At 55.8% G+C, this 27,969-nt stretch overlaps 1 protein-coding gene across 1 annotated transcript; it reads right to left on the minus strand.

Moving 5' to 3' along the window:
* Positions 1 to 4,041: 4,041 nt before the first annotated feature.
* On the minus strand, positions 4,042 to 8,170 carry GPR78 (G protein-coupled receptor 78). Its single transcript, XM_032329868.1, is given in 5 exon segments — positions 4,042 to 4,202; positions 4,861 to 4,870; positions 7,729 to 7,884; positions 7,983 to 8,032; positions 8,035 to 8,170. Coding segments are annotated over 5 exon segments (513 nt in total).
* Between the last annotated feature and the right edge of the window lie 19,799 nt (positions 8,171 to 27,969).

Here is a 27,969-nt window from a genome sequence, read left to right on the forward strand (position 1 = left end):
GGGCTCGGTCTCCCTTGGCCCACCTGAGGCCCCAGGGGAGCTGACCCCTGGGGATCCCGCTGAGAAAACCCTCTTTCCGGACAGGGCGGGTCTGGGGGCCAGGTGCTGACCCCGCTGGCTGTGCACCAGGCCAAGTCACTCCTCTGTCCCATGAGTGGAGGGAGGCGTGACCAGCACCCCCACCCACAGAGCCAGGCTCTGGGGGTTCCAGAAGAGCCTGTGGGGGGTGATTAGGGACAGGAAAGGCAGGAGGCTTCTGGATGTCCTTGGGCAGCTCCTCTCTTCCCAGGGTGGGTCTCTGAGCCCTGGGGAGAAAGCCGTTCCTGGTTGTTCCAGCATAGCCTGGGGCAGGCTGGCTCCAGGGTCCTCAGTGAAATGTGGCCGGCCTCACTTGGCTCATCAGAGAGGGCAACAGACCAACCCAGCTGTGGCATAAAGTCTCATAGGGGTGACCCCCCCCTTCTAGTTGAGGGGGCAAAGGCAATTGGGGGCGCTGAGATGGTCCAGTGCAGACAGCCCTGCCTGCGTGACCCCACAGCCTGGGTGTGTGGAAGGACTCCTTCCCACTATCCCCAGGCCATGCCTGCATCGTCCACAGCCATCCTGGCAGGAAATCGAGGGGCCTGGGAGGAAGGAAGCCCAGTAGAGTGGCCCCAGAGCCCCCAGCTCACTGTCTGTCTGCCCAGAGCCTCTCTGTCTTCCCGGGACCAGGACGGCTTTGGGATTCAGCCAATGCCTTTGAAGCACCCGGTCCATGGAGCTCAGCAGGTGCTGACTCTGCCGTCCAGATGTGCACACATCTGCCTGCCAGCCATTTGTCACAGCGCACAGCTGCAGTCCAGCCCCTGGTGTGCTTGCACCCTGAGCCCTGGGAACACTGCCCACTAGACACCTGGGTCCACATCCCAGCAGGGTTCCCTGGACCTGTCCCTCCCCTGCTAGGCCATCGGCCCAAATAATTGTTAGCATCCATGTGCCTTTATGGGACTCCTTTACCAACTGTCCTGGGTGGCCGGGAGGCCTGACCCTGTAGCCAGATACCACTCAGCCCCAAGACTTTGGACAAGCCCCTTAACCTGGAGTCCGGGACTTGACGTTGCCTTCTATGGGGTAAACATTGGACAAGAGCTTCAATCCATCCGTGGTCCCAAGAACGAGCAGCTCACTCCCACTTATTAACTCGAGGTGCCCTTTTCTGCATCTGATGTCCCATGCCGCCCTCTGTCCACCCAGACCGCAGCTGGTCCTTCCAGAAGTCTCCGGGCTTGCTGCAGCCCAGGCGTGTTCCTTTGACTTTCCCGTCTGGGGTCTCCACTCCAAGCTGGGAGGGCGAATTCAGACCCCACCCTTCCTGAGTGCCAGCTGGTGGGAGCCCATTCTCAGGGAGGGTTTTGCCCTCCTCCCCCATGTGCCAGCGGGAGGCATGTGAGTCTCCTTGCTGTCCTCTCCCGCGGGCAGGTCAGGTTCTCATGGATGTTGAGCCTGCAGCCCCAGATGTGGCCAGATTTGTGTGGGCATCTCCTATTACAGCCTTCCATGTGGGTTTGTTTTTCTGTCTGAGTGGTATATAAAATAATGATACTGTTTCAAACCAGTGGTTTCTGAGATTTGGGAAAGAGATAGGGTCATGTTAAGCTATTGTTATTTTTAAGGACCCGGAGGGTAGAATTCAGTAATCCCCTCTGGGACCTACCTCTCTCCTCCCCCAGTTAAGTTGGCAGGAACTGTCTCTCACCCAAGGCCTCTTGTCCCAGGGAGGATGAGGTCACGATGCCACCAAGTGGTCTGGCAGGGCAAATAGTCAGGTTAACCCTTTCCCAGGGCCAAGGGCTGTTCAAGTCCTCCCTGGCCCCCAATCCCTGTCCTGCCCAGCTGCCCCTGGGACAACTGACCAAGAGGGGCAGGGCAGCATGTGGCTGGACCCAGGAGAACCAGCAGGTGCAGACACAGCCTGAGCCTGCAAGAGCTTGGATGCTTGGGTGGGTGGTAAGGGTCAGCTTACAGCACAAGTCGCTGGGGGAGAAGCCTCCGGGTGTCATGGAGAGAACATGGACTCTGCCATCCGGCATAGGTCACTTCCCCAGGTGGCTCAACCCTGAGCCTGTGAGCCTGGAGACCTCCACGGAGAAGATGCTGTTGCCCATCTCAGGGTTCATGATGTGGGGAATCCCTCTGCAGCTGGAGATGGTTCCCTTGGCACCTTTCCTTTGGTGCCCAGCTGAAGGGTCCAGGCCCATGGGCACAGCACCCAGACCCCACCCCTCCCCAAGCTTCTTCTGGGACAGCACTCATCTTCCTGAACTTAGGGGGCTTAACTCCTCCAGAGAGTTCTCCAGAACCTGCTGGGCGCTAGGGAGACATTCTCATCATGCAGCCCCAGGAGGACCTAGAGTTGCAACTCTGCAGGATGGGAAGTGCTTCCTGCCCTGTGGGGTCTCAGGCCCTCTGGGAATCAGATGGGAGCTAGAGACCCCCCCACCTCCTGTCCCACGGAAGAGCATGTGTACTGTGCTGTTAGCCGCTGGCTCATGACCTGGGAAAGCAGAGAGTTTGCAGGAGGACTGAACCCCCATGGGGTGAGTCTAGTCCCACTCTTCTCGGAAACCCATCAGGGACCCACTTTCCTGGTAGTTAGACAGCTGGCTTCAGGCTGCTGCAAAGACAGCACTTTTCCCTTCGCAGAGAAACGAGAGACCTTTGAATAAAATGTTTATTGATTCACACAGCGCTTGGGACATGACACCATTTTGCAATACATTTACACGCACATGGAAAGGATCTTTCAAATATGAAAAAAAAACCCCACATGCCAAAGGTGAAAGATAACATGGGGAGTGAGAGAATGTTCTAGAATGCCCAGCATGAACACTACTAGTGGCCCTTGCCCAGGAGGCATCTGTGCCTGAGTGGTTTTCTGGAAAATTCCCTGGTGGCTTCAGGGAAGGCAGAACATGAAAGAAACCTTCATCCCCTTCAATGAGTGTTGTCTTGTCCCAGCCGTGGCATTTTCTAGGGGACAGGGTACAAGTAGTCCTCCACATGGATTTAGGACTTCCTGGTAAGTCTGTGATGGTGGGCTCCAGCCCAGCTGCCTGGCGTGCTTCTCCCCCCAAGAGAGGTTCCCGTGAAGGAGAGAGGGTTCAACCTGCGGGTTCACAGCCTGGCTCTGAGTTACATGCAAGGCAACAGAGACAAATTTCTTCTTAGCAAGCACTTGGGGGTGCCCGGGGGACCCCAGGCTCCAGGCCCACGTGCCTCCTGTGAACCAGGTCAGTGAAGCCCAGCCACCCCCTGCCCCCCGCACCTGCAATGGCCAGCCCAAGGCTGGAATGTGGCTTTCCTCGAACTGCCTGGGTGGGTATTTTTTTAACTGCTTCCTAACCACATACTTAGTTATTATTATCCCTAAAAATAATTTGTTTCCTTTGAATTGCACTTTATAATTCTTAAGAACTTAAATATATCCTACTGGCAGGGAGGCATTGGAGAATCGGCCCAAAGCAGCCAAAGGACCCCTCCAGGGGGTGGGAAGAACTTGCCAAGCTGGGTGCAGCAGGCTGTAGACTGTCCCTGCCGCCCCGGTGGGCCCCAAGGAGTCTGTGTGTGTGTCTGCAAGGAACGGGCTCAGGACCTGGGCTGGGGGAGCAGTGCTGTGGGCTCTGCGGCAACCCATGGGCAGGGGCCTCCCAAGCATCCATCCTACCACGTGCTGGGCCCCATCCTGCAGTCCAGCCCCGGTTCTGCAGGGGACAGCTGGGCCCCAACGAGGAGAGCAAATGGCCATGGAGAGGGAACGGTGCCCATTCACCCCTCATACAACACGCCCCGATGGAGGACCTACAACACGCTGTGTGCCATTCTAGTTTTGAGCCATGAACTGTAACAGATGCACACGAAGGCCCCGGACACTGTCCTGTGGGCCCATCTAGTGACAGGGACTGGGATGTCCCCCTGCCACCGACAGCCTGAGGGAAACCCCAGCCTCTCTTGGCTCCCCCCGGTGTGGAGCAGAGTGGCTGCCGTGGGAAGCAAGCCCCACTCTTAGCAGCCAGTTGGGATGCCGGCCAAGACCCACAGGAACTGCTGGTAGAGCTGGGGGTCCATGCAGAGGTTGGCCATGGCCCTGCTGGAGCTCGGGTACTCGCTCAGAAACCCCCAGGGAGGGCTAATGGTGACAAAGGGCACACGCTCCACTAGCCTGTCTGGTGGATGAGCAGGTATTTTAGCAGCAGTGACCACGCCCACATACATACCTGGGCTCTAGAGGTTTGGAAGGCTCTAGAACCACAGAGAGTACAGACGACAACCCTCACCAGCTAAGTGGCTCCGTGCACGCTCTCTGAGCCTTATGCATGTGTCTCCAGTGACGGGTGTTGGGGGCGGAGCTTGGGGACAGCACAGCCGGGTCAGCGTGCAGAAAGTCTTGCCTGGTGGGCACCTGCCACGTCAGACACAGGAGCCAAATCAGAGCCTCAGGGCCCCTCGAGTGGCTGGCGATTTAAGCCGTGAGCGTTCCTACACAAGGCCTGTGCTGTTGCTCCCGAAAGTCTCTCTCCCCCTGCAAGGCGGTGCTTTTGTTCTGGTCTTTTTGTAATTGCTGCAACTGTTTTCGAAATCTTTTCTCGGGAGTTGTTTTCAGAACTGTGACCCATTCTTAGATTCTTCCATGGACTCCTTGAAGGTGGATTTAACCCGGTTAGAAATAGCACAGAGTCCCCCCGAGCCCCACCGTGGTGGTATGGAGGGTAAAAGAGCTGGGGATTTGGGGACTTTCCTCTTCTGGTGCTTGGCCATTGGCCTTGGGTTGTATTGAGTCAAACGCTGGAATGGATTAAGGTCCCAGGTGTTCAGCATACTCACCTCCAGGAGTCTGCAGTCAGGGGTGGGGATGGGGATGCAGATGGACACAGACCCAAGGTGCTGCTCCCCCAAACTCAGTCCCTTCCTACCCGTCCCTCTCTGGAGATACCCACCTGTCCCCACTGACCTGCAGTTCCTATCAGAACAAAGAGCCCAGTGAGGCGGGACTGAACCTGGCCCAAAGCCCGGCCCACAGGAGGTGCTCACCAAACACTGAGTGAGTGAACTAGAGGCACCCCCTTCGTGAGCACTCCTGGCAAGCTGAAGAGGTTCTCTTATCTTATGCATGGTTCCCACAAAGGGCTTGGGGACGTGCATCACAGACAAGAGGGTGTGAGCTGCCCATGTCCCCCACGTGCACACAGCAGAAACCGGCCTTCCAGTGTGTGCACTGAGGCTCTGCCTCTGCAGCTCTTCTTGCTGCACACGTGTGTGCCCATGCACATGCACGTTCCCATATACACACAAGGGTCTCACAACCAATATGACATGAAAGTGAAAGCTAGCCATCGACATAGAGTGGCTGGCTCCCTCATTACTCATTCCCAATCTCAAAGCAAACACTGAAGCCAGGTCATGGGAAGGAGCTCTTGAAACTCCAGCATCTGCCTTTGCAGGTGCACACACACACACACACACACACACACACACGTGTGCATGTATACGCATGTGTGCACACAGACACTGTACCAGATCACTTTGCCGGCTCCCGGGAGAGCAGCACGATTGGCTCTGTCCACAACGGCACACATGAGACAACATAAGAACATGAGACTACTGGCCAGGCTTCATGGGATGAAGCATGATGACATCTATGGTCTGTGAGAGATCCATGCTGTGCTGGGGCCAGATGGGTGGGGCTGGGGCGCCAGGAGCCATGTGACTCCACACTCTGAGCATTGATTCCAAGGAGCTCTCAGCGGGGGCTTGACCAGGAGGACGGAGCTCACCTCACTTGGCATGGACAATCCGGAAGCCTCCCCCACCCGTGGGAAGCTTGGGTGCCCTCCCAGTCATGCCTAACAACCCAAATGACCCGAGGGGGCGGACAGCCTGAATAGACAAGTCAACTGCCCAGGGCATCCTAGAGCTGCCTGTGGATGCTTGCTGGAACAAAACCAGGAGCCTGGCACCATGCCCAGTGCCCCCCTGCCCCTTGGGTGGGTGGCCTGGGCCAGAGGCTGAGGATCTTCAGCTCCTTCCAGGAGCCACTTCCCTCAGGCTGTCCTTCTGCTTCAACCCAAAATAGGGTGTGGGGAATGCCCGGGGAGGTTGACTCCAGCAGGAGCCTGGCCACGGAAAGAGAGTGCCACGAACCCCAGAGGCAGGAACACAGACCCATCACACTGGGCCCCTTACATGTGGTCTCCCCCAGTCTCCTACCAGCTCCAGGTCAGGATCTCCAGGGAAAGGGATGGGAGGAAGAGCAAAGAAAACACTGACTCGGTGTGACAGTGGCCTTGGCCTGGCCCTTCCCCCAGCATCTCTGAATCCATGCCCAGGGGATGGTGAGTCTGAGTCCTGAGTTGATCCCAGACCACCTAACTGACTCTAAAAGCTTCCTACAACTGAAAAGAGTCAGACCCTAGCTCAGAGACCCCACACTTGCCTGGCCCAGCCTCAGCCTCTGGAGAGGGGCAGCTTTCTCATTTACAGCAAGGGCGTGGGACTGCTGCTGTCTCCGTCCTGGGGCCTTTGACAAGAGCTCAGGTGAGGCCCTGGCTGTCTCAGGTGCAGAGGAAGGGCAGCTTCCCTCCAGGTCCCCAGTGGGGAGACTTCAGAGGCCTGCCTGCCTGCCTGCCTGAGGTTGAACCTACTTCCCAGCAGCTCCCAGAACAGGGGCTTGAGGGCCCAGATCCACGGGGTCACAACTCATGAGGCAAAGCTAATGATGACAGACCCGCTGAAGAAGCCGATCTGCCTGGCAGCCTCGGGCGGGGGTACTTGTGCTCACTGAGGCAGCGCTGGGGGCACGGAACAGAGGACAGAAGTTAGAGCACCCGAGGGTGGGGGTTAGAGCTAGCACAGATCCGAGAGTCAGCGTGGGCAGCTTCCAGGGGGACGTCCAGGCCAGAGAGCCCAGGGACGAGAGAGAGGAAAAACAATGGAAAGAGCTGTTTTGTTCGTAAAGGTGACATAACGGAGGGCTGGAGACCTGGAAGGAAGGGACGATGCCCACCTCCTCCATAAGCTGCTGCCCTCCCAGCCCCACTAGCTCTCTCTTTCCCGGGGATAGAGGGTCTAAGTCAGTCCTGCAGAGGCAGGAGCACAGCTGGATCCTCGAGGAGAGAGAGGACCTGTGTCCTAAGGCAGTAGACTGGTGGGGAGATGGGGGAGGGGGCAAGTCGGGGGAGGGAAGGTGGGAGGAGAGTCCTTGGGCAAATGCATGGCAAGCCGTGAGAAGACAGAACCCGGCAGACCCTCCCCAAGACCTAGACCCCACAGCAGGGAAGGGCAGTGGGTAAACAGGGCAGGAACTGGAAGGAGTGTTCAGATCCACACCCATCTGCCCCAGAAGAGGAGAGACTGACTCCTCCCATGGTAGGGGGACAACGTTTGTTTCTCCGGTGGCTCAGACCTCACAGCTGGTACAGAAGCTCACTGTGGACACAGACTCCACAGTGACTCCACAGGCAAACACAGACACTAAGAAGCGCCTGGTCCTTCCAGCGTGTGGACTCACGGAGTCCAAAGAAGCAGGTGCAGAAACCCGGTAGCAGCGTGCCGGGGAAGGCACACAGTGACAGAAGCCCTGGGGCAGGTGCCTTGCCTGCAGGCTTCTGGGAACTGGCCGCCAGTGGGGAGCGCAGGAGCCGGGTGCAGCCCTCTGGATTGGGTGGGGTGCAGGTGCAGAAGCAGCACAAGCACCTGCATGGGGACGATGTCGAGGCGCTGGCAGTGGTCCTGTGCCACCGGCAGCATCCTGAGCCTGGGGAGGCCGAGCACCAGGAGCAGCAGCACAAAGCCAGCAGCGTGGAGCTGGCAGGCCATCGGTGGGAGAAGCAAGCAGGACATGAGGTTCCCCTGTAGAGGAGCCATGAGCAGGAGAGCACTGCAAACAGGAAGGCCAATGACTGTCCCCACACCTAGGCCACCACAAGCCACTGTCCTGCACTCAGCACCTCTATGCTTGGTGCGGAGTTGGACTCCAGGAAGGTGTCCAGGAAGCCCTCAGCCTAGTTCCGCTGGGCCCAGAAGACAGCCGCCATCTCAGAGTGCTCAGCAACATGAAGGGCCTGTCAGACGCTGCCAGCAGCTGGTGGCCCAGGGACAGGTTCACCAGGAAAGCGTCCAAGATGCACGGGCGCATGTGCAGCCGTCTCTCTAAGTGCCACGGAACAGCCCCAGCGACACAGTCAGCGGCGCTTTTCCCTGGCCCCTGGCGCTAGCGGCTGGCCAGGCTCCCAGGGAACAGCGGCGGCAGGTGCCCGCGCTCATGGTTCCACTCCAGGCGCAGGCGGGGAAAGTGGGGCGGCGGACGGGCACGTTCTTGGAGTCCCAGAGATCCACCGCACAGGATCACGGTACCACGGTACCGAGCGCCGCGCGAAAAGCGGTGGCAAGCAGGGGGTCCCCGGCAAGTACGCAGCCAAGCGCGGTGCGCTGCAGAGCTGGCGGGGGGCGGAGTGCAACGCCCTGGTCACTTCCTGAGGCGCTGTCCAGGGTGCTGAACGCGCTTGCCGTCCCCCTGCCAAGGGCCAAGTTGCCTGCAGCACCATCCCGCAGCGAACCTAGCGGGGAGGGGTCCTGGGGTCACGGAGTTCTCTGCAGTCGCCACATGCAGCGGCTGGAGGAAGCTCCATGCCCTTCTGTCCCACACCAGGACGGTCCTTACAAGGGTCACACCTCCTCCTAATCCGGAGCTTCCTGGCCCAGCTGAGATGCTTAAAAGCTGTCCGCTTGTCCCTAGTTGTGTTTGCCTTTTTCAGCGCACCTCCCCCTCCCCTGAGCTGGCACCAAACTGGAGTGATCCAGCAGTCTCGGGGCAAGGGGAAGCAGGAAAGCCAGCGGCTGAGGGGCAGGAAAGCCAGTGGCTGAGGGGCAGGGAACTGTGTTGGATGGGCAGACAGAGCTACAGGAAGAAAGCCCAGGTGCACCTGGGTGGCGGTGCCCTTTCCCAGCCCCAGTTCAGGGCCAGGGATTGGATCTCTTGTTTGCTGAACAAGAAGGGCAGCAAGAAATGGAAATGGCATGGGAAGAGAAATGAGGGAAGGAAGATGAAGAAGGAAAAGTAAAGAGGAAAGGAAGAAGAAAGGGAAGGAGAGGTAAGGGAGAGAAAAGCAAAGAGGAGGAGAGAAGGAAAGCGGGACAGCCTGGGAGGCATGACTCCCTGCTTGGTGCAGTATGGAACCCCGTTTGGAGCTGAGCTCTGCCTCTCCAGGTAGCTCTTGGAGGCCCTGGGAGATAGGGTCTGTCTCTCTCTCCCCCTTTGCTGCTGCCTTTGGGCTCCTGAACCTGTAGGAATCTTCCAACCCCTTCAGTGGTCAGTTGGCAGGACAAGAATGGAGGGAAGACACTTGGAAGCTGCCAATTTCTGGGAAGCTCTTTGGCACCTTCTCTTTTTGGCAGCCCTGACATGAAAGGAGCCAGAAGGCAGTGGCCCTGCTCTGTCTTTCCCCACTCACCCACTCTCACTCAAAGGTTCTGCAAGCCTAGCCCTCTCCCAGGGACAGAGTGTGGCTAGTGGGGAGGAGGATCACCTTCATGGGGGTTTCCCTGGTGCCATTGCTATAAGGACTGGAGAGAACACAGGTGGCTGGGGGAATAGGGTGGACAACCTGCACTGGTCCCCTCACCCCAGCCACATGGCCTTGGACAAGTCACTTCTTGGGTCTTCTTTTCTAATATGTATAACAAGGATATTAGTAATTATCAATCACACCTGACTTATGTGGTTGCAATTAGGATTTAACTAATAAATATATAGAGAAGGCTTCAAAGAGTGCCCGGCACGCAGTGAGTAGTCAGAGAAATGTCAGCTTTTAGCATGATTCCATTTTATAGTTTGGAACAGGGAAACTTAGATAAGTCAAGTGTTTCTTCCAAACTCACATAACTAGAAACCAAGGGCTCTAAGAACCAAACTCAGTCACCCAACCTCCCGTCACCCTTCCAAGTGACCTCCTACAGAGAGGACATCACACCAATTCCAAGCCCAGTCTCCATCCTCCAAAGGCAGTGACTTCCTCTCTCACTCTCTCTCCCACTAAATGCATTCAAATCCAAGAGAAATTCTCATCAGATCAGACCTTGTCTGACACCAGAGCTGTAACAACAAAGCTGTTCCTCCTGACTTTCCTGGGAAGAGCAAGCAGGTCTACAACCCCAGATGTCACCTGGGGCAGTGAAAGTGGCCATGACAACATGGCCGCAGGGGCTCCCCCAGTCCCTCCAAGGCTCCTGAGTGGCCATCTGTGGATCAGCGGGTCAGTGGAGACATCAGATGCTCCGTGGGGAGACTTCAATCCAGCCAGTGATAGCAGCTCCTGTGCCCTTTGAACATCTCCAAGGAGAGACAGATTCCAGGCAGGTTGCTTGGGGGGTCAAGAGCAGCATTCTGAGACATGAGTGCAGGAAAGCTTTGCCCATCGGTGTTACATAAAGGCAAGCCATCTGTTCACCCACAAGGATTTCTGGGTACCCCACATGCATAACGGACTATGTCAGAGAGGACACAGACTGTGGAGATTAATAAGATTTGATCCTCACACTTTGATGAGCAGAGAGGAGATTGGACAACATAAGACCTGAAACACAAGCTCACTGACCGCCTATAAGAAATAACGATTTTGGGGTGCCTGGGTGGCTCAGTCGGTTAAGCGTCTGCCTTTGACTCAGGTCATGATCCCAGGGTCCTGGGATGGAGCCCCACGTTGGGCTCTCTGCTCAGCGGAGAGCCTACTTCTCCCTCTCCCTCTGCCTGCCGCTCTGCCTACTTGTGCTCTCTCTCTCTCTGTCAAATAAATAAATAAAATCTTTTTTAAAAAGAGAAATGATGATCTTATTTTTTTAAGATTTTATTTATTTATTTGAGAGAGAAAGTCAGTGAGGGCAGAGGGACAGAGAGACAAGCACACTGATCACGCATGTTCGGAGCTGAAATCAAGAGTCAGGGGCTCAGCCCACTGAGCCAGCCAGGGACCCCACTGATCTTATTCTTTTAAGACAAATGAATTGTTTCAATTATAATGCTGTCACTTGTGAACCAACTCATTTCCACAAATGTGCACTCAGGGAGGGGGAAAAACATGTGTAAGTAGAGAAAAGAGCAAGTACTAACTGAGGGTATTAAATTTAACCTAATTTTAAGCATATTTCGTGATTGCGCTTATCTCTTTTAACTGTATTTAGCACCACCACAGCCCCCCCTCCCAAGGGATGGGTATTCCTGTAGAAACTGGTACTATGTTGATAAGATCACAGGGCTCAAACCCAGGGGGAAGGGGCAGCCCAGGCAGTGAGATCTGAGCCCTGAGGCTCTGGGGGACAGGAAGGAGTGCAAAAGGCAAATATGGACCTCGATCCACCAGCATGGTCCCTCCAGTCCTCAGCCTTCCAGGCAAGCATCCCCAAGGAATAATCTGAAATATCAGGAAAAGTGCGGGGAATGGAAGGCAGGAAAGAAAGAGAAGTGGAGGAATCAGTGCGCAGCAGGAAGCCAGCAAATCCTTACTAGGTCCCCCCAAGGCAGAGCGGGCTGCAGCTGCTCATAGGCATCCGCAGGGCTCAGCCTAGTGTGTGCTGTTTGGTGGAAACCATGGGAAACACATGGCCATCTCAGCCCTAAGCAATGCCTGGGAAAGCCAGGATGCGATATGCCCACCCACCAGGGCGGTCAGAGAAATGGCAGGATTATGAGCACCTGGGGTTCGTTCTGCTTCCTCATACTTTCCTGTAACTCCTGCATTTGCTGTTGGAGCAGGAGCTGCGTGACAATAGGAAATCGCTCAGGAAGAAAGGTCCCATTGAAATCCTCCGTCAAAACTCCACACGGTGTTTTCCCTTTTTCAGCCCAGACTCTGCCCTCCATGACCGACTGGTTGGTCAGCTTTGGAGCATCTTGGTTTTATAAAACTGTGGTAGACATGATTGTCGCTGGAAGGGTAGGCAGGGAGCAGAGAGAGGAAGACGTGAGTTGAAATTCCCCAAGCTTGCAGAGGGGTGGGTGACCGGATGGGCACGCTTGGACACCACGCTCATCATCATAAATCAACTTTCCAGTCAGTTCCTTAGTGAAGCACAGAGGGTCCCAGAGCCCTGGGGAGGTGGCATCTGTGCATGCAGGACAGAGATAGGAACAAGTCAGAAACCGAACATGACCCTGGTGGACAGAGGCTGTGGCAGAGGGAGACCCAGGCCTCCCCCAGGACCCCCAGGTGGCTCCTGACACAGCCTGGGTCTCCCCAAAGTCAGGACGACAAGACTCTGGCCAAGAAGGGGCATGTACGAGACAATTGGATAACGCAGACAGGTTGGTGGGAAGCTCATGGCTGTGGACGGTGACAGGGACAGATGTAAGGAAAGCTCAATGGCAGACTGTGTGAGCTAGGTCTGTCCCCAGGGCTGTGGGACAACGGCCGAGGGCTGTGGCTGGCCCTACAGGGGCTGTTTGGATCTTTGGTCTGGCGGCCCTGGAGGCTTTTGGGGTCTTAGCCTGTGCAGCCTGGGTTCCTGCTGCCTGGAGCTCTGGGCAGAGAAGAGCCCCACCCTGAGTGAGGAACTCGGAGATGGAGGAAAGGGAGTCTCAGAGAGGTCCCGGAGCTGGCCTGGCTCCCCTGCCTACCTGGGCCGCCTCCATTGGTCCAGAGACCCCAGAGCCTTTAGACCACACCAAGCCCTTTGCCTGGTTTTTCCGCTGAAGCCCTTGAAAATCAGGGCTCCCTGCTCAGATGCCCCTGCTCTCCCATCCCACCCCTCCTCCTGCAAGAGGCAAAAGGAGAGCCTCCTCTTTCCTAAAAACACAGGAACGGAAGGATTTCCGGCGGGGCTGACAACCTGACTCAGTGTTAGCCGGGGCCAAGTTTGTCTTCCGACAGCGGGCGAAGGCGCCGGGGAAGGAGGTTTCTGCTTTGGAGCCATTTGAGCCTGGGCTCAGATCCCTGCTCTCGGGCCCTTCCGAGCAGGGTGAACTTAGACTCTCTGAACCTCTGTCTCCTCATCTGTGAAACGGGAACATGACGGCAACGCCCTGAATGTTCGTGTCTCCAAAAGTCACGCGTGGAAACTCTACTGCCCAGGGAGGTGGCCTCAGGAGGCGGGGCCTCTGGGAGGGGCTCAGATCCTGGGGCGGAGCCTCTGCTGTATTTCACATTCACTGGCACAGCTAGTCCCACCCACCCTCCATCCGTCTCCCAGAGGCCCCGCCCCCTGAGGCCATCACTGGGGCGGTAGGGTTTCCACGCATGACTTTTGAGGAAAAGGACGTTCAGAATTGCGCTCCCAATTTATAGATGAGGGGACTGGCCTCAGGACGGCTCAGGGTTCCCTGCTCTGAAGGGACCGAGCCAGGATCTGAGCACAGATGATGAGCAGCCCCAGGCAGGGCTCACCTTGGCAGACAGCCAGGTAAGCCCCAGCCCCCCTTCCGATGGTAAAAGCGGGGACAGCGAATGCCCAAGAGCTGCTCTTTCCACCTCTTCCTGGTGGTCCAGGGAGGTGAGGGGCCTGTCCCCACACTCCCTTTGCCCACACCTGTTCCCACAGGGCTTGCAGATCGTGACCAGGGGAAGGTGCAACAGAAATCACTTGAAAAATCGTTAATGCACTTTACAGACAACAGAAGGGTCTTCTTTTCCTTGTTTTGGCCCTGGACAAATCTAGTCCCAGAGAGGCCAGGGCACTGGCCTTGGCCCACCTAGCTGGGAGGGGCCAAGTGCTTGGACCCTGGGGCCATGATGCCGGCATGGCAGGCCCCTCCACTGCTCTGTGCCTGGTGGCCAGATTAGGGGAATCCTGCTTGCAGCGCAGTCCAAAGCTTGGCCCCAAGAAGAGACCTCAAATTCCCTGCCACTTTGTACATCATGGATCCCCCTGTTCCTTCTGTGGTGGGCATGGCTAAGCAGGACCTGAAATCCTGAAGCCCTTCACCAGGCAGATACAGGCCCCTGCCCCAGGCATCAGCCCCCACTGGTGACAGAGAAGGGCACAGGTCACGAGCCCCCAGAGTGTGATGAGTGGTGTCATCAGTGATCAGGACTGCAGGGGCTGCCTGAGGGGAATAAGCATCCGGCAGAACAGGTGAGCCTGGCTTAGACACTTGGTGCCTACGTGGCCTCGGAAGGAAGGAACAATGGGCAAAAACTAATAGAAGCACAGGCCAGGTGCTTCCTAACTGTGGGTGCCCCATTCCCTCCCCAAGCCCAAGGGCGAGCACAGGGAGAGGTCATCACCAGCACATCCCGCGATGGCTTGCGTTGCTGAGGAGGGGCAGGGAGGGTGGGCTTCCCACGCCATGGGAGTCAGCAGTGGCCTATGGACCCCTGGAAGAAGAAGGGCCAGCTCCCGCCTACTGCTGCATCACTGCCTCATCCATGGGGCCCAGCGGCCAGAGTCCAGGAGGGGCAGCCAACAGACCCCTGTGCCCAGTGAGGCCAGGGTTGGAGAGGAGCAAAGAGGGGTCCCCCAAGCTCTTAGAGGGGATCACATCTAAGCCAAGAGCTGTGCTCGGATGGTTAGCCAAGTGGAGACCATGGAATGTTCTCAGCAAAAGGGATCGTGTGCATGCAGGAAACGGAGAGGCACCCTACCTGGTAAGAAACTGGGCTTGATTCCCAAGGTGGGGGGCTCCTTGTGCTGCTCTGTGTTGCTGTGCTGGCAGGGCTCAGGGCACAAGCTACCCCACTTGGCCCAGAGAGGAGACAGCAGACCCCAGCCTGGGCCCCAGCAGGGAAGGAAGGTCACGAGTCCCATTTCACAGATAGGAAGACTGGGGCCAGCGGCGGCCTCCTCCTTCCTCATGTGGCTTCCTTTGGATTATATCGACTTTGAGGCAAGTCATTTCTTTGTTTTCATACCAGAAAGAACCCTCTTCAGATTGAAATTCCTTCCAGGATCCCTGCTTTCTGCTTCCTCAGGGAGAATGGTCAGGCCACCCCCGTGCTGAGAAAGGACCCTGCGGGCTTCTCACCGCTGTCCCCAGTCCCCTGCACCACTCGCTCACCCCGGGCCTCCCTCCTGGCCCTTTCGACCAGCCTGACGGGGAGGAACTCTCACAGGTGCTCTAAAGGAGAGAAAAGGTCAGGGCAGGGAGCTGGAATTGCCGAAAGGGGGACTGGGGGCTGTGACTGTACCGACGCCAGCAAACAGAGGAGGTGACACGTTGTTCCAGCCTCCCAGCGATTGCGGTTACACGGGGAAGAAAGACAACTGAGTTCTGCACCCTTAGCTGGGAATGCAGCTCCTGGAGATCGAGGAAGGTGCCCCACACTGTTGTGGGCACTAAAAAATTGGCAGATTCGTTAGCTGGGGGACCCACGGGGTTCCATTTGGGTAGGTTTGGATCTATGCACCTGAGAACCCAGGTGTCCAGGCTTCTTACTGAGCTGATGAAACGGAGAAGACACATGAGATGGTGTAGCCCATGTTACGTAGGGTCTTACTCTGAACCCGTGTGTGTGCACGTACGTGCATGCATGTGCTGGTAGGTGTGGGTGTGGACAGAGGGGTGTGGAGGTGAGCGTGTGTGCATGTGTGCATGGAGGTGAGCCTGTGTGCAGGTGTGCATGGAAATGAGCATGGTGCAGAGGTGCATGGAGATGAGCGTATGTGCAGGGGTGTGTGGAGAAGAGTGTGTGTGCAAGGGGGTGTGAGTGTGGAGGTGAGTGTGTGTGCAGGAGGTGTGAGTGTGAAGGTGAACATGTGTGGAGGTGAGCATGTGTGCAGAGGGGTGTGGAAGCAAGCATGTGTACAGTTGTGCATGGAGGTGAGCATGTGTGGAGGGGGTGTGGAGGTGAGTGTGTGTGCAGGTGTACATGGAGGTAAATGTGTGTGCAGAGGTGAGTGTGTATGCAGGGGCACATGGAGGTGAGCATGTGCATGTGGTGGGGGGTGACTTGTGCGCCCAGAGAAAACATGACATGACGTTCACCAAAAGATTCAAGGTCGACTTCTCTAGGAACAGGATTTTTGGCCTGATTCCTAAACATCCTATGTGATCTCCTGCCTGTATCTTTCTCCTCATTGTGACGTGCATGTCCCATGTCAAAAAACAAAAACTGCTCTTTTCCAGAGACTCCGCCGCAAGGCTGCCCTCAGTGGAGCTGCAGAAACACACGTCAGCTGTTTGTGGTGTTGTCGGTCTGGAAGAGCAGCCAAGGTCCCGTCCACTGGGGTCTGCGTTGTGAGGCTGGAGGACCCTCTCCCTGCAGCCTCCCTCCAGGGGGCAGCCCAGCCAGGGGTCCCAGCCACCCCATGCACAGGGGGAGTTCTGAGGAACATGTTAAAAATTCATAATTCAGCCCACACTGTAGAGACCCTCGGCGGGAGCAGGGATGGCCTCTCTGAGGAGGATCCAGAGGGACCTGACAGGGAGCAGACGGGGAGCGGGGCATGCTCTGCTGAATGAAGGAAGTGACATGGCAGGGCGAGGGGCCTCGGGGGCTCGCGGACGACCCGCAGGCCCAGACAGTGGCCTTGCAGTGTGTTCTTGTCTCTTTCGCAGGACACGTCACCCACAGCAACATTATTTGCTGTTTGTGGGTCACAAGTCTGAGTGGCGCTCACAGTCCTACGTGGCGGGGGTGCGACCCACCTGGAGCCTAGTCCCCTCAGCATCCAGGGTCACTCTCAGGCCTGTCCCTGGGACCCTCTGCCTCCAGAGCCAGGAGCATGGCCCATTCCCACAAATAAGCCCTTTGGGAAGAAGGGATGCTCCTGATGAGGTCAGGCCCACCAGGATGCCCCTTTTGTTAAAGTCAGGTTCCCGGCCTCGCCCGCATCCTGGGTGAGAGGATGATCCCGGCATGCATGCAGGGGCAGGACCCTGGGACCATGTCTACATGTTGCCTTTCACCCCAAGGCAGCCGCCCTCTGCCAGAACAGTTCTAAGCACTTAGCCCAGATTAGTAGGGCTGTGGTCAGTGGTCTCGGTGTCCACCTCCGGCCAGGCCAGCCAGAGCCTGAGGGCGGTGAGCCCAGAGATCAGCAGGGGGCATGGTTGCAAAGCCACTAGCCTCCAGGCCCAGCCAAGGAGACCACGGCCCAGCGCCCTCACGGCTGACCGCCCGAAGTCCCAGGAGCACAGGGTTGCCTGAAAAGCTTCCAGGCCATCTATTTGCCACCCTTCCCTTGCTGGAGGCCCTCCCGGGAGGGGCAGCTAATGTAGGGAACAGCTGGTGGAGAGGCTCATCCGCCCTGGGCTTGGCCGCTGAGGTGTGGCAGCCTGGCTCTGGGCCGTGGGACCCAGGCCAGGCCCCAGCTCAGCAATCCTGGGATGCCACAGCCTGCCCTCGGCCACGCTGGATCCTGTCACTCCTTTCACAGCTGAGAAACCAGCGCCTGAGGGTTCTAGACTCTCCGTGCATTTCTCACTCGATCTTCATGTCCACTCTGGGAGAAAGGGGGTATCGTCTGCTTTCACAAACATGAGGAAACCAAGCCTTCACTCAGAAGGTGAGTTAGGACAAGCTTCTGGGTCCCTGTTACATTCAGTCAACATGCGTGGACTGGGCACTGGCTCCAGGCTGGCCCCAGCTGGGCCTGGGGGCATGGATGCAGATGTGCTCTGGTCCCTGACGTCCATGGCCCACGGCGGTGACGCAGGCACAGCGGGGAGAGGGCAAGGGGGTGAAGGGGGCCCTCGGCCTCACAGATCCTGTTGCCTGCAGGCCACATGCAGAACACACTGGGAGTTTCCTGGGGACCCCCAGGGATCCACCTTTTCTCACACCCCCACCAGCCTGCATGGACCTGCCAGGAGTCTGACTGGCCGAGGCTTGACTCTGCCCAGTGGCCCTGCTCAGTTACCCATGCCCCCAACCCCCCTTGTCCCCTTGCATAGCTCTTCAGTCATGCTCACTGGGGTGGCTCCTCCCCCTCCTGCTCAGCACAGATGCAGGTCCTGTCTATCTCCTTGGACAACAGCCTTCACTTGGATACCTCCAGGAATGGTAAGGTGACCCACCCCCTATTCTAATGTTTTGGACATTCTTCCTCTTAACCTCAGGTCTTTGTGTAGGCCATTCCCTCTGGCTGGAGTATTGTCCCTGGTCCACCCAGTGTCCGCTGCTCAGGCTGGCTCTGACCCTTCTTCAGGAAATCTCAGATCCTTCCTCAGTCGGGGGGACATGTCCTCCAGGGACCCCAACAGTCCCATGTCCTGACTGTGATGTCACCACTACATAATTACCTGCTTACATTTAGGGTACCCCCTCTAAGCTCTGGGGGCAGGGACTACATCATGGCACCACCATGCCCCAATGCCAGGCCTTAAGCCACACCCCTGAAGTCCCCATTATTAACTCACATTCTCCCCAAGAAAGCCACACAGGAAGTCATTATTCCCAGTGGGAAGAGAGCCAGCTTCCCTGTAGGCATCCCCCTCCCCAGTGGAGTGGACATCAGTAAGGCAGGGACAAAGCAGCTGCTGGCCGCCAGCAGTGCTGTCCTTCCAGCCAGTGTACTGAACAGTCCTTTACCACCCCAGCCTTATAGATAGAGTACTTGAGTCTCGGGTTTTTAGTTGATAATGGAAATCAGCAATCAGGATTTGGCTCAGCTAGATGGGAGAGAAAACCCAAACGAGCAGAGAAATAAGGAAGAGTTTTGTCTCTCCCATAGTAAAGTCCAGAGGGGGAACATCCATGGCAGAGGCAATGGGCAGTCACAAGATCATCCAGGACCCTGGCTCCATCCTTTTGTTCCGTCATCCTTACAGAGCAGCTTACATCTTCAAGGTCACCTCCTGGTCCAAAATTGCCACTGGAGCTCCAGCCATCACATACAAATTCCAGGCAGAAAGGATAAGGAAGGGGAAGAAGGCAGAAGGGATATATACAAATAGCTCAGTCCCTTTGAACATTTCTCGGTAGCCTATCCAAGCAACTCCTGTCACCTCTCTTTGACCACTCTGGGTTACAAGGGAAGCTGGGACATGGAGTCTTCCAATGAGCGCATTACCACTAGGCTGATTGCTCACCCTTTTGCTCTCAGCCTCATCCCTGCTCTGTGTCATGGGGACATTTCTCAGGCTCCCAGGCCAGGTGACCTTCAGGTAGGCTCTAGCGGTGGGAGATGTGGCTGGGGGAGGGGAGAAGCAGACTATCTGCTCTTTCCAGGGTCACGTGGGATCTCTGGACCCCTGCAGTAACAACTGTAACAGCCTCGGTGCTGGTCCCAGCGGGCCATGTCTGCAGAACTCCACCAGTAGGCATGGACATGGGCTCAGCCACCGGAGCGAGCAGCCCTGATCTCGGGGCATCAAGCTCCTGCCACTTGCTCCCCCAGCCTTTCCAGCACTCAGTGACCAGCACCTTGTATTAGATCCTGTCTGAAGGACCTGGATGGGCTTCTGTTTTCCAGAACAACAGTGGCAAGGGATGAAATCAGTTTGTATTGGGAAGAAATCGGGACAGCAGGCAGTGAACAGGCAACTCTCAGTGTCCTCCAGCCGCACTGGGGAAACAGGGTCCCCACGCCCAGCGCCCTGCAGTCTCCATTCTGACTCACTGCCTTATTAGGACAGGAGGCCGCACATTGCATTTCATTTTGTTCAATTTATGGCTGGACCTAAAACAAGCAGTTTCCCTACCGTCGCAATTTCTGGTGTTCTGTGTGCTCACAGACTCTCAGGCCACTGCCCCTGCCCATGATAAAGGAGGCAAGAAAAGGAAAAGCTTTTCCCAGGCTCGTCGGCAGAGAAGGTGGCTCGGGCTTGGGAATGCCATCCTCGCAGTGAATTAACCAAGAACAGAGAAGTTTGTTTCTTCACAAGATGCCAGGCTATGTAATCAGGCTCTGGGTTACCAACAGATTTTGAACATATCACAAGAAACCTCTACCTTCCGAGAAGATCTCCGATTGCCTGTAGATCCTTGGAAACCCCGCAGCCAGCCCAAACAGATGGGGGACTGTTTTATTGGTTGGATGCTCCCAGGAGTAACTGTCACCTGCCCATCAATCAGGCAGTGCCAGCACGAGCTGAGCTCTCCGCCCTGCTGCCCATTGAGGGACAGGCTGCAACCCTCGGTAACTGCACTGCTAGGTTCTTCTGCTACCTCTGGGGTGGGGGTGGGGGCAAAAACCAGCCACTCAGGCTGCTGAACCCACAACACATTTGGACTCAGACGTGCAGGCTGGACATGGGGTGGGGGACACGGGGCGCCTTGTCATCATCACCTGGCCACCTCCCCCTGCCAGGTGGGGGAGCACAAGAGAGAAGCTGAGGAAGAGAGAATTGCAGGGGAATTAGGGAATGAATGACTGCTTGTGAGAGCCGCATTAGATAACTGCCGGTGCCTTCCCGTGCCCCGGGCCTCCTGCTTCCAAAGGTGCAGTGGGCCCAGTGGGGGCTGTTTGCCGACGTTGGGCCCAGGGCCATGCTGCCTTCAAGACTGGGATTTCTTGAGGGCCTGGAAGAGCAGCTGGGGACCCTTTCTGGAAGGGGTCCGTTCAGCCATTTATCCTGCCGTTCAATACCCCGTGTTGGGTCCCCGGGGCAAAGTAGGGTGCAGGAAGGGCACAGACTTGGTGCTCCCCTGTTCAGCAGTGGGGTTCCGGGTGCCTGTTCCATGGGGCTGTTGATTGGACGAATGACAAAACCTCCCATTCCTACAGGGGTGTTTACCATCTGGGCCTGCACATCAGCTGTGCTCAACACGCCGACAGAACACAGCCTAATCTGAGATGAGCAGGTGGTCTGGGGGCAGAAGCTGGGGCCGGGGTGGGGGGGGCAAGCAGCACAAGGCCCAGCTGGAAGACAAGGTCCTAAGGTGTGGGCGGGCCACCTGACTCCCCTCCCTGGGTGGTGTGCTGGCAAACCTGTTCCCAGGAAAACCAAGAATGAAGAGCCCTGATCTGTAGCCCTTGTCCGTTTCCTTGGCGCAAACCCAGCTCCCTTGGCTGATTCCGAGCTGGGGGCCATTTAACATTTCCTCCCCGTGTTCCTCAGGACTTAGCATCTGTCCTCTAGAAGATGAAGGCCATGCCCCCAGCAGCATCCCCCAGCCATTTGTCCAGACCATCCGTCCACCCGACCCCCCAACTCTGTGACACACAGCCCTCATGCATCCTCAGCAGCCAGGCTCCTAGCTGCCTCCAGAAGGCTTTTCCAAGCCATGAGATGTCCCAGATTCCTCGAGGGGCCCATGTCACCAGAGGGCTGGGACCTCTGCTCAGGGCAGGACCCCCCCCAAGAGGAGACTGTTTCCTTTGTGTCCCTCCTGGGTCCAACGGAAGGAGGAGACGCACCTGCACCAAGTCCCCCCATGCTGTCCCAGGCCCCAGGTTGCACCCTCGCCCTCAGAGCCCATTTCACAGGTCAGGAAGTAGAGGCTCCCAGGAGTGAAGGGTGTCCACTTGGCCTTGATGGCAGAGCCAGGATCCCAGCCTGGGGCTCAGGGTCTTTCCTGCACCCCTCCGCCTCCCAGAGGGAGAGGAGAGCAGAGCCTGGGAGTGAGTGGTCCGGTTCTGGAGCGTAGCCAAGATGCACCCCATCCTGACTGCGCAGCCCTCGGGCTCAGCCAGTCCCACAGTCCGACCCAGCCACCCCACCAGGCAGCTACCTCCACTCTGGGCTGCTTGGTCTCGGCAGTCGCTTAGGTTTCTACTATCATGCTGCCACCCCTGCCCTGACAAGGGTCCCCAGACAGTCAAAGCCCCTGTGTCCGCCACAGGCCAGAGCCTGTTGCGGGCAGCCCTGTTAAGCTACCTGCTTCCAGCCATTTCTGTGATGACCAAAGCCCTGGATGGCTCCTGGAAGCCCTCCTGGCTGAAGGTCAGCTTCCCTGACTCTGGGTGTCTGTGGAGAAGAGGGACCCGTGGCACGGATGCCAGGGCAGCAGGGGTCTCATTGGACACATCGCCCAGGGTTTACGGGCTCCGTTGAGACTTTAGTTCTCCCTCACGAGCCAAGAGGCAGTGTTGCTGTGTGAGTGACCTGTTTGAAAAGTGTCACAGAGAGACAGGGCTCAGGGGAGCAGGGAGGTTGACAGCGAGGCAAGAGTGGGGAGCAGGGCCTCATGGGCAGGCACAGCCGCAGTGAGAGGTCGGGAGGCTGGCTGCAGGATGTCTGGGAGTAGAGCCGGACACTGTCGTGAGGATCGGGAATCGCACGAAGCCGTGAGCAGGTAGTGGACTGTTGTCCAAACATCCACTCAATCCCCCCGCCGCGCCCCAGGAAAGGGTTACCACTCTTGCCATCCACACAAGGCTTCGGGACAATTTCAGCCCCTCAGTCTGCAGGCCTACCTCCTTTGCTGTGACCTAGGCTGGTGGCCTGCTGCTGGGACACACCCAGCATGACCCCATGGAAGTAGGACAGGAGAGGAATCCAGACTCCTGGCACTGTGACCTCCATGTCAGCCACGGCAGGTGCCTAGGGTCTGACGTGGAGATTGAGCCTGGAACCCCCACTGCCCAGCCTCAACCTCCAACATTCCCTCTGCCTGGCTCCTGCTGGGTGTCCTTTCAGGGCTCACGTGCTGGCCCTCAAATTCTCGGGACCCTGTTGCCGCCTGCCCACCCTGCACATCTCCTCCTCCCACCAGCCTCCCCCTGAATGTGTTCTGGGCTGGACTGTTTACAAGGGCAGGTTTGCTGCAGCAATGCTCCTAGAGGCCAGTGCTTCCAGAGGTTGGTGCTCCGGGAGCGCTGTTCTCCTGGAGGGCAGTGCTCCCAGAGGTCAGCGGCCATGCCTGCTCCCCTAGCCCAGGGCACCCTACAGAGCTGCACTAGGGCTGGCTCACTGAGCTCCAACCGTGGAAACTGCCCACTGCTTCTGTGCAGAAAGGGACAGAAGGCCTTGGAGCATCTCTGCTTGGCCATTGAAGAGTCACCTGAACTGCTGTCCATAGCTTTTTATTGAATTCCAACATAATTAACGAACAGCATTGTGTTCATTTCCAGTGGACAATATGACTACTCGATTCTGTACATCGCCCCGTGCTCACCACCAGTGTGCTCTCCAGTCCCCAACACCTCTTTCAGCCACTGCCCCGCCCACTGTCCTTGTGGTGACCATCTGCTTGCTCTCTTTAGGTAGGAGTCTATTTCTTGGTTTGGGTCATTTTTTTCTTTGTTCATCTGTTTTGTTTCTTAAATTCCACAGATGAGTGAAATCACATGGTCTTTGTCTTTCTACGATTAACTTATTTCGCTTAGAATAATACCCTCTAGATCCATCCACGTTGTTGCAAATGGCAAGATTTCATTCTTTTTGATGGATGTGTAATATTCCATTGTGTGTGTATATACCACATCTTCTTTATCTATTCATCTGTTGATAGACATCTGGGCTCTTCCCTTATCTTGGCTATTGTAGATAATGCTGCTATAAATATAGGGGTGCATCTGTCTTTTCAAATTAGTGTGTTAATGTTCTTTGCATAAATACCCAGTAGTAGAATTGCTGGGTCATAGGGCTGCTCTATTTTTAACATTTTGAGGAAACTTCGTACTGTTTTCCAGAGTGGTTGCACCAGCTTGCATTCCCACCAACATTGCACGAGGGTTCCACTTTCTCCACATCCTCGCCAACATTTGTTGTTTCTTATGTTTTTTTATTTTAGCCATTCTGACTGGTGTGAGGTGGTATCTCATTGTGGTTTTGATTTGTATTTCCCCGATGCCGAGGGATGTTGAGCACTTGTTCATATGTTTGCTGGGCATCTGGATGTCTTCTTTGGAGAAACGCCTGTTTGATACCTTCTGCCCATTTTTTAATTTGTTAAAAAATGATTATTTATTTTGGGGGTGTGGAGTTGTATCAGTTCTTTATGTGTTTTGGATATTAACTCTCTCTGGATATGTCCATTGTAAATATCTTCTCCCATTCAGTATGCTGCCTTTTTGTTTTGTTGATTGTTTCCTTTGCCATGCAGTAGTTTCTATTTCGATGTGATCCCAACAGCCTGACTAGAGACAGAGGTCACATACCTCAGTGGTGGCCCTACCCCACAAGCCATGCTGCACTGGGGTTGGAACCTGCCATACGGTGAAAGCACATGGCCAGTCCTCCTGTCTGGCCCACTTCCTCCTAGTACCCACCTGACAAAGTTCCCAACATCTGGTTTGCCTCAAGCATTGTTCTCAATTCCTCCAACAACCCATTGGGACAGGGATGCTCTGAGTCATCTCATGGGCTTGTCCTTGGTGCTGCCTGACCCCAAGACCCCTGTGTCCTTGAGCAAGGCACTCCCCTCCAGGCGGGGATGTGAGCTGGGCTGGACGCCCCCGTCCTGCCTGCCCAGCATCCAGCCCACAGTTCAGGCCAGACTTTACCTGGTGACTCATCCTCGCCATTGGCTACTACCTTGGTGGGGTACGGGTCAGGGACCTCCTCTTCCCTGCCTGGCAGAGAGGGCTCACAAGACCAAAGCCAGGTTACTCGCTGCTCTCCCAGGACGGTACTCCCGGATCTACAAAACACTGTGCACTCATAGTGAAACTGTCTCAGAAGTCACACTGAGTCACTCCCACCCCTGGGGTCCCACTCCAGCCCCGCCCTCCCACCCTCTTCAAAGCGGGGATCCTTAGCATCTTCCTGGCTTCTATTAATGTCTTGATATGCTTCCAGTACATTCCACTTTGACTTAAGTTTTCCAGAGCAATTCCCACTATTTGTATTTTTTAAAAGATTTTATTTTTATTTATTTGATAGAGGGAGAGAGAGGCAGGCAGAGGGAGAGGGAGAAGCAGATTCCCCACTGAGCAAGGAGCCTGATGCGGGCCTTAATTCCAGGACTCTGGGATCATGACCTGAGCTGAAGGCACTTAACCGGTCATGATGTCTTCTCTGTGGGGTCTGTAGCTCTCATTTCAGCTTGCTCAACACCTCACATTGGGCTTGGATCTGCAGCTGCCAGAGAATGTGCCTTCTCCAGAGAAAAGGAGGGGGAGTAGGGCTTTTGCTGTGCCTCAGAGCCCTTGCCAGCACAACCACAGTCCTCAGGGGGCAAAGTCGGTCCTGAAAAAAGATGAGGAAGTAACAGCCTCCCTTTCCTCCCTATCCCCCTGCCTGCTGCTCAGCCCTGGTCCCTGGCCCTGCTCCTAGAGGCTCCACGGGGAGGTGGTCCTGGGGAGCCCCAGAGGGATGGGGAAAGGCCCAGCCCAGAGCCTCTCTGTGGCCTTAAGCTCAGCTGCAGTCAGGGCCCACCCATCTGTTCAAGTCTCATCAACCATGATGCATCTCCACACACCTGACTACACAGACTTTCCTCTTTCCTGTTCTCAGCAGAACAACTTCTCTGTCAGGACCTTCCAAATGCAGTCCACCTGCAGAGATGGTACTGTCTTAACCAGCACCCAGGGAGGGAGGGGCCAGGGCAAGTGGCTGGTGGGTCTGAACAAAACAGAAAAGCTAGAAATTGGCCCCAGACACTCAGGTTCCAAAACCTTTAACCTTAACTAACTCCCATGGATGAGGGAGCCATGGGACCCAGGAAGCAGCAGAGCCAGTCCAGGAGGGGAGCAAACACAGTTGCAGAAACTTGCAGTGCAGCAGACCTGAGGGGCAACCTAGGCAGGGTGGAGCTGTAGGTAGAAGGCCCCAGGAAAGAGGTTTTTAAAAATGACCAGGAGGTAACCGGATGCACTTGGCCACAGTGTAGGGAGTTTAGGGATAAGTTAGTGATAAGTACGTGAAAAAGCAAGCAAATGAAAAAATGCAAGGCAAGCACCAACTCCAGGCAAGCGAGAAGGCTGGAAAGTCAATATAATCATGGCCTATTTCATGTCCATAGGTGAGGGGCATTTTCTAGGTCATCACACCAACAACACTGAACACTGGCTAAGCCAAAACTGTGCCGCAACTTCTGGGAGAGGACGTAGAAGGGAGGGAAACGAAGAAAAATACCACTCTTCCATAGGAGGAAGCCAGGAATAGTGTCTACAGTTAGGAAACTGAGAAATAGCAGCACTTTTCAAGTGGGGGAAGGAAGATGCCATGGCAGACACACAGCTAATTTTGACAATACCCAGCAAGACTGAACATTTTGTGAGATTTTTACCAAGCAAAGCATCAATATTTTCCATAAACAGGGTGTTTCATTTTCCCTGTTTGGATGCTCTGAAGCCCCAAGAAGGAAGATGTGTCCTAAGGGTGCCAGACTAAAGTCAATAAAGAAACGGACAGTCTTAGCCATGAGCACGGCTTTCCTGGGGCCTCTGGAATGTTCTTCCCAGCATCCAGAGAGCCATGGCCAAGGGTGTGGACACCTGGGGACCATGGCAGGGCTTGGTCGTGAGAAGTTGGGTCTGGACCTGCTTCCTGATGACCTTAGTCTCAGAAGCAGACCTGAGAATTGGCCCTTCCCACAAACCGAGACCCTGCCTCATCCCACCTATCCAGGTTGCCCCTAGCAGTAGAAGACAGGTGGCAAGCTCAGAAGAGGCTCTCAGCTCCTGGACCTCACAACTGGGTGGAGGGTGTGGGTGAAGCAGTATGGGGAGTGGAAGAAACGTTTGCAGGTGGGCAGACCTGGGTCTAGGCCTGGCCCTGCTGGGGGCTGCCATGGGTCCCAGGCAACACTACTTCCTTCTGAGCCTCTTCTTTTCCTGATGTGTTATGGGTGCCCCCCGAGGAAGCTACAGAGGACTGGAAGGGCTCATATGGGTAAAGCCAAGCCAGTCCATGAGGAGCACGCAGCCTTTACGTCTCTGCATCTTGGGTCCATCACGTTTCTGAGTTTGGCATCTGGAGGAACTTGGCAAATGTCTAATAAGCGAATGAATGGACAGGTGAGTGAATGAATGAAGGGCTAGAACCAGGCAGCCAGGCTCCTGGTCCAGGAATCTTAATGGCATCCTTGCTGCTACCTCAGAAAGAACCTCCAAGTGGCTTTCACTTCTTTGATTGTGAAATTCTGTAATTTCAATGAGCACCATCCTTCAGAAATTGCCGGAAGGAAGCCAGTGCTCCCTGGCCCTCAGCATTTCCCTTGCACTGTATGGCTGACTGCATCCAGCTAACTCCAATCTGAGAAGTGTGGGAAGATGCATGAGTTGTCAGTGTTCTGGATGAATCATCTGAGACCCTAGGTTGGAAGTGGGCAGAGCTCGCAAAGGCCCCAAGTCTACGAGCCCTGAGCACCACAAGCCATCCTGCTGTCGCGGTCCCCGCCCTTCTCTCTGCTCAAGGCCAGGAACCGGCTGAGGATTCACTCCTGCACTGAGGGTCTCCCAGCCAGCTGCTAGCACAGAGCGTGCTTCTGCTGCCTGGCCTCCCTGCCTGCCATGGAGGGGGTCTTTGCCTGGTGCTTGTGCCCATAGCCTCCTCTGCTTGAGGAGGAGAGAACCTCCCTGCTTCTCTTCTGAGTCGTGTTTTCCACAAATAGGTCTTTCACTACACTCTTCAGAATATACGGAGGTTTCAGGACTGGCTAGGTGCCTGTCTGTCCCTTCTCCTTTAGGCCCATGACCGTGCTGTCCACACAGAACTCGCTGGGGATTTTCCCACTGGCCCTGTTCTTCCTCTCACCATTTTTACCTTTTTTTTTTTTTTAAAGATTTTATTTATTTATTTATTTATTTATTTGACAGATCACAAGTAGGCAGAGAGGCAGGCAGAGAGAGAGGAAAGGAAGCAGGCTCCCTGCTGGGCAGAAAGCCCGATGTGGGGCTCGATCCCAGGACCCTGGGATCATGACCTGAGCTGAAGGCAGAGGCTTTAACCCACTGAGCCACCCAGGCGCCCCCCATTTTTACCTTCTTATAACCTACAAGTTTGACCACGTATCCAAATTCTTTTCCAACTCATGTTGAACAACTACACAGAAAATCTTCCCTCCTTCTGTCCTGGGACCTTGGTGTCAGTCTGTTGCCAAGAGATTCCTTGAGGGATTAACTCGGGCTTATCTTATCTTTTTTCCTTCTCCCATTTTCATATTTTATTTCTTCTTTACAAGCTGCTCTTACATCCCATGGCCAGTGACTTGTTTAGAGTCGTATTAGCAATCA

This window comes from Mustela erminea, chromosome 2 (genome assembly GCF_009829155.1).
Source record: "Mustela erminea isolate mMusErm1 chromosome 2, mMusErm1.Pri, whole genome shotgun sequence".
Lineage (NCBI taxonomy): Eukaryota > Metazoa > Chordata > Mammalia > Carnivora > Mustelidae > Mustela > Mustela erminea.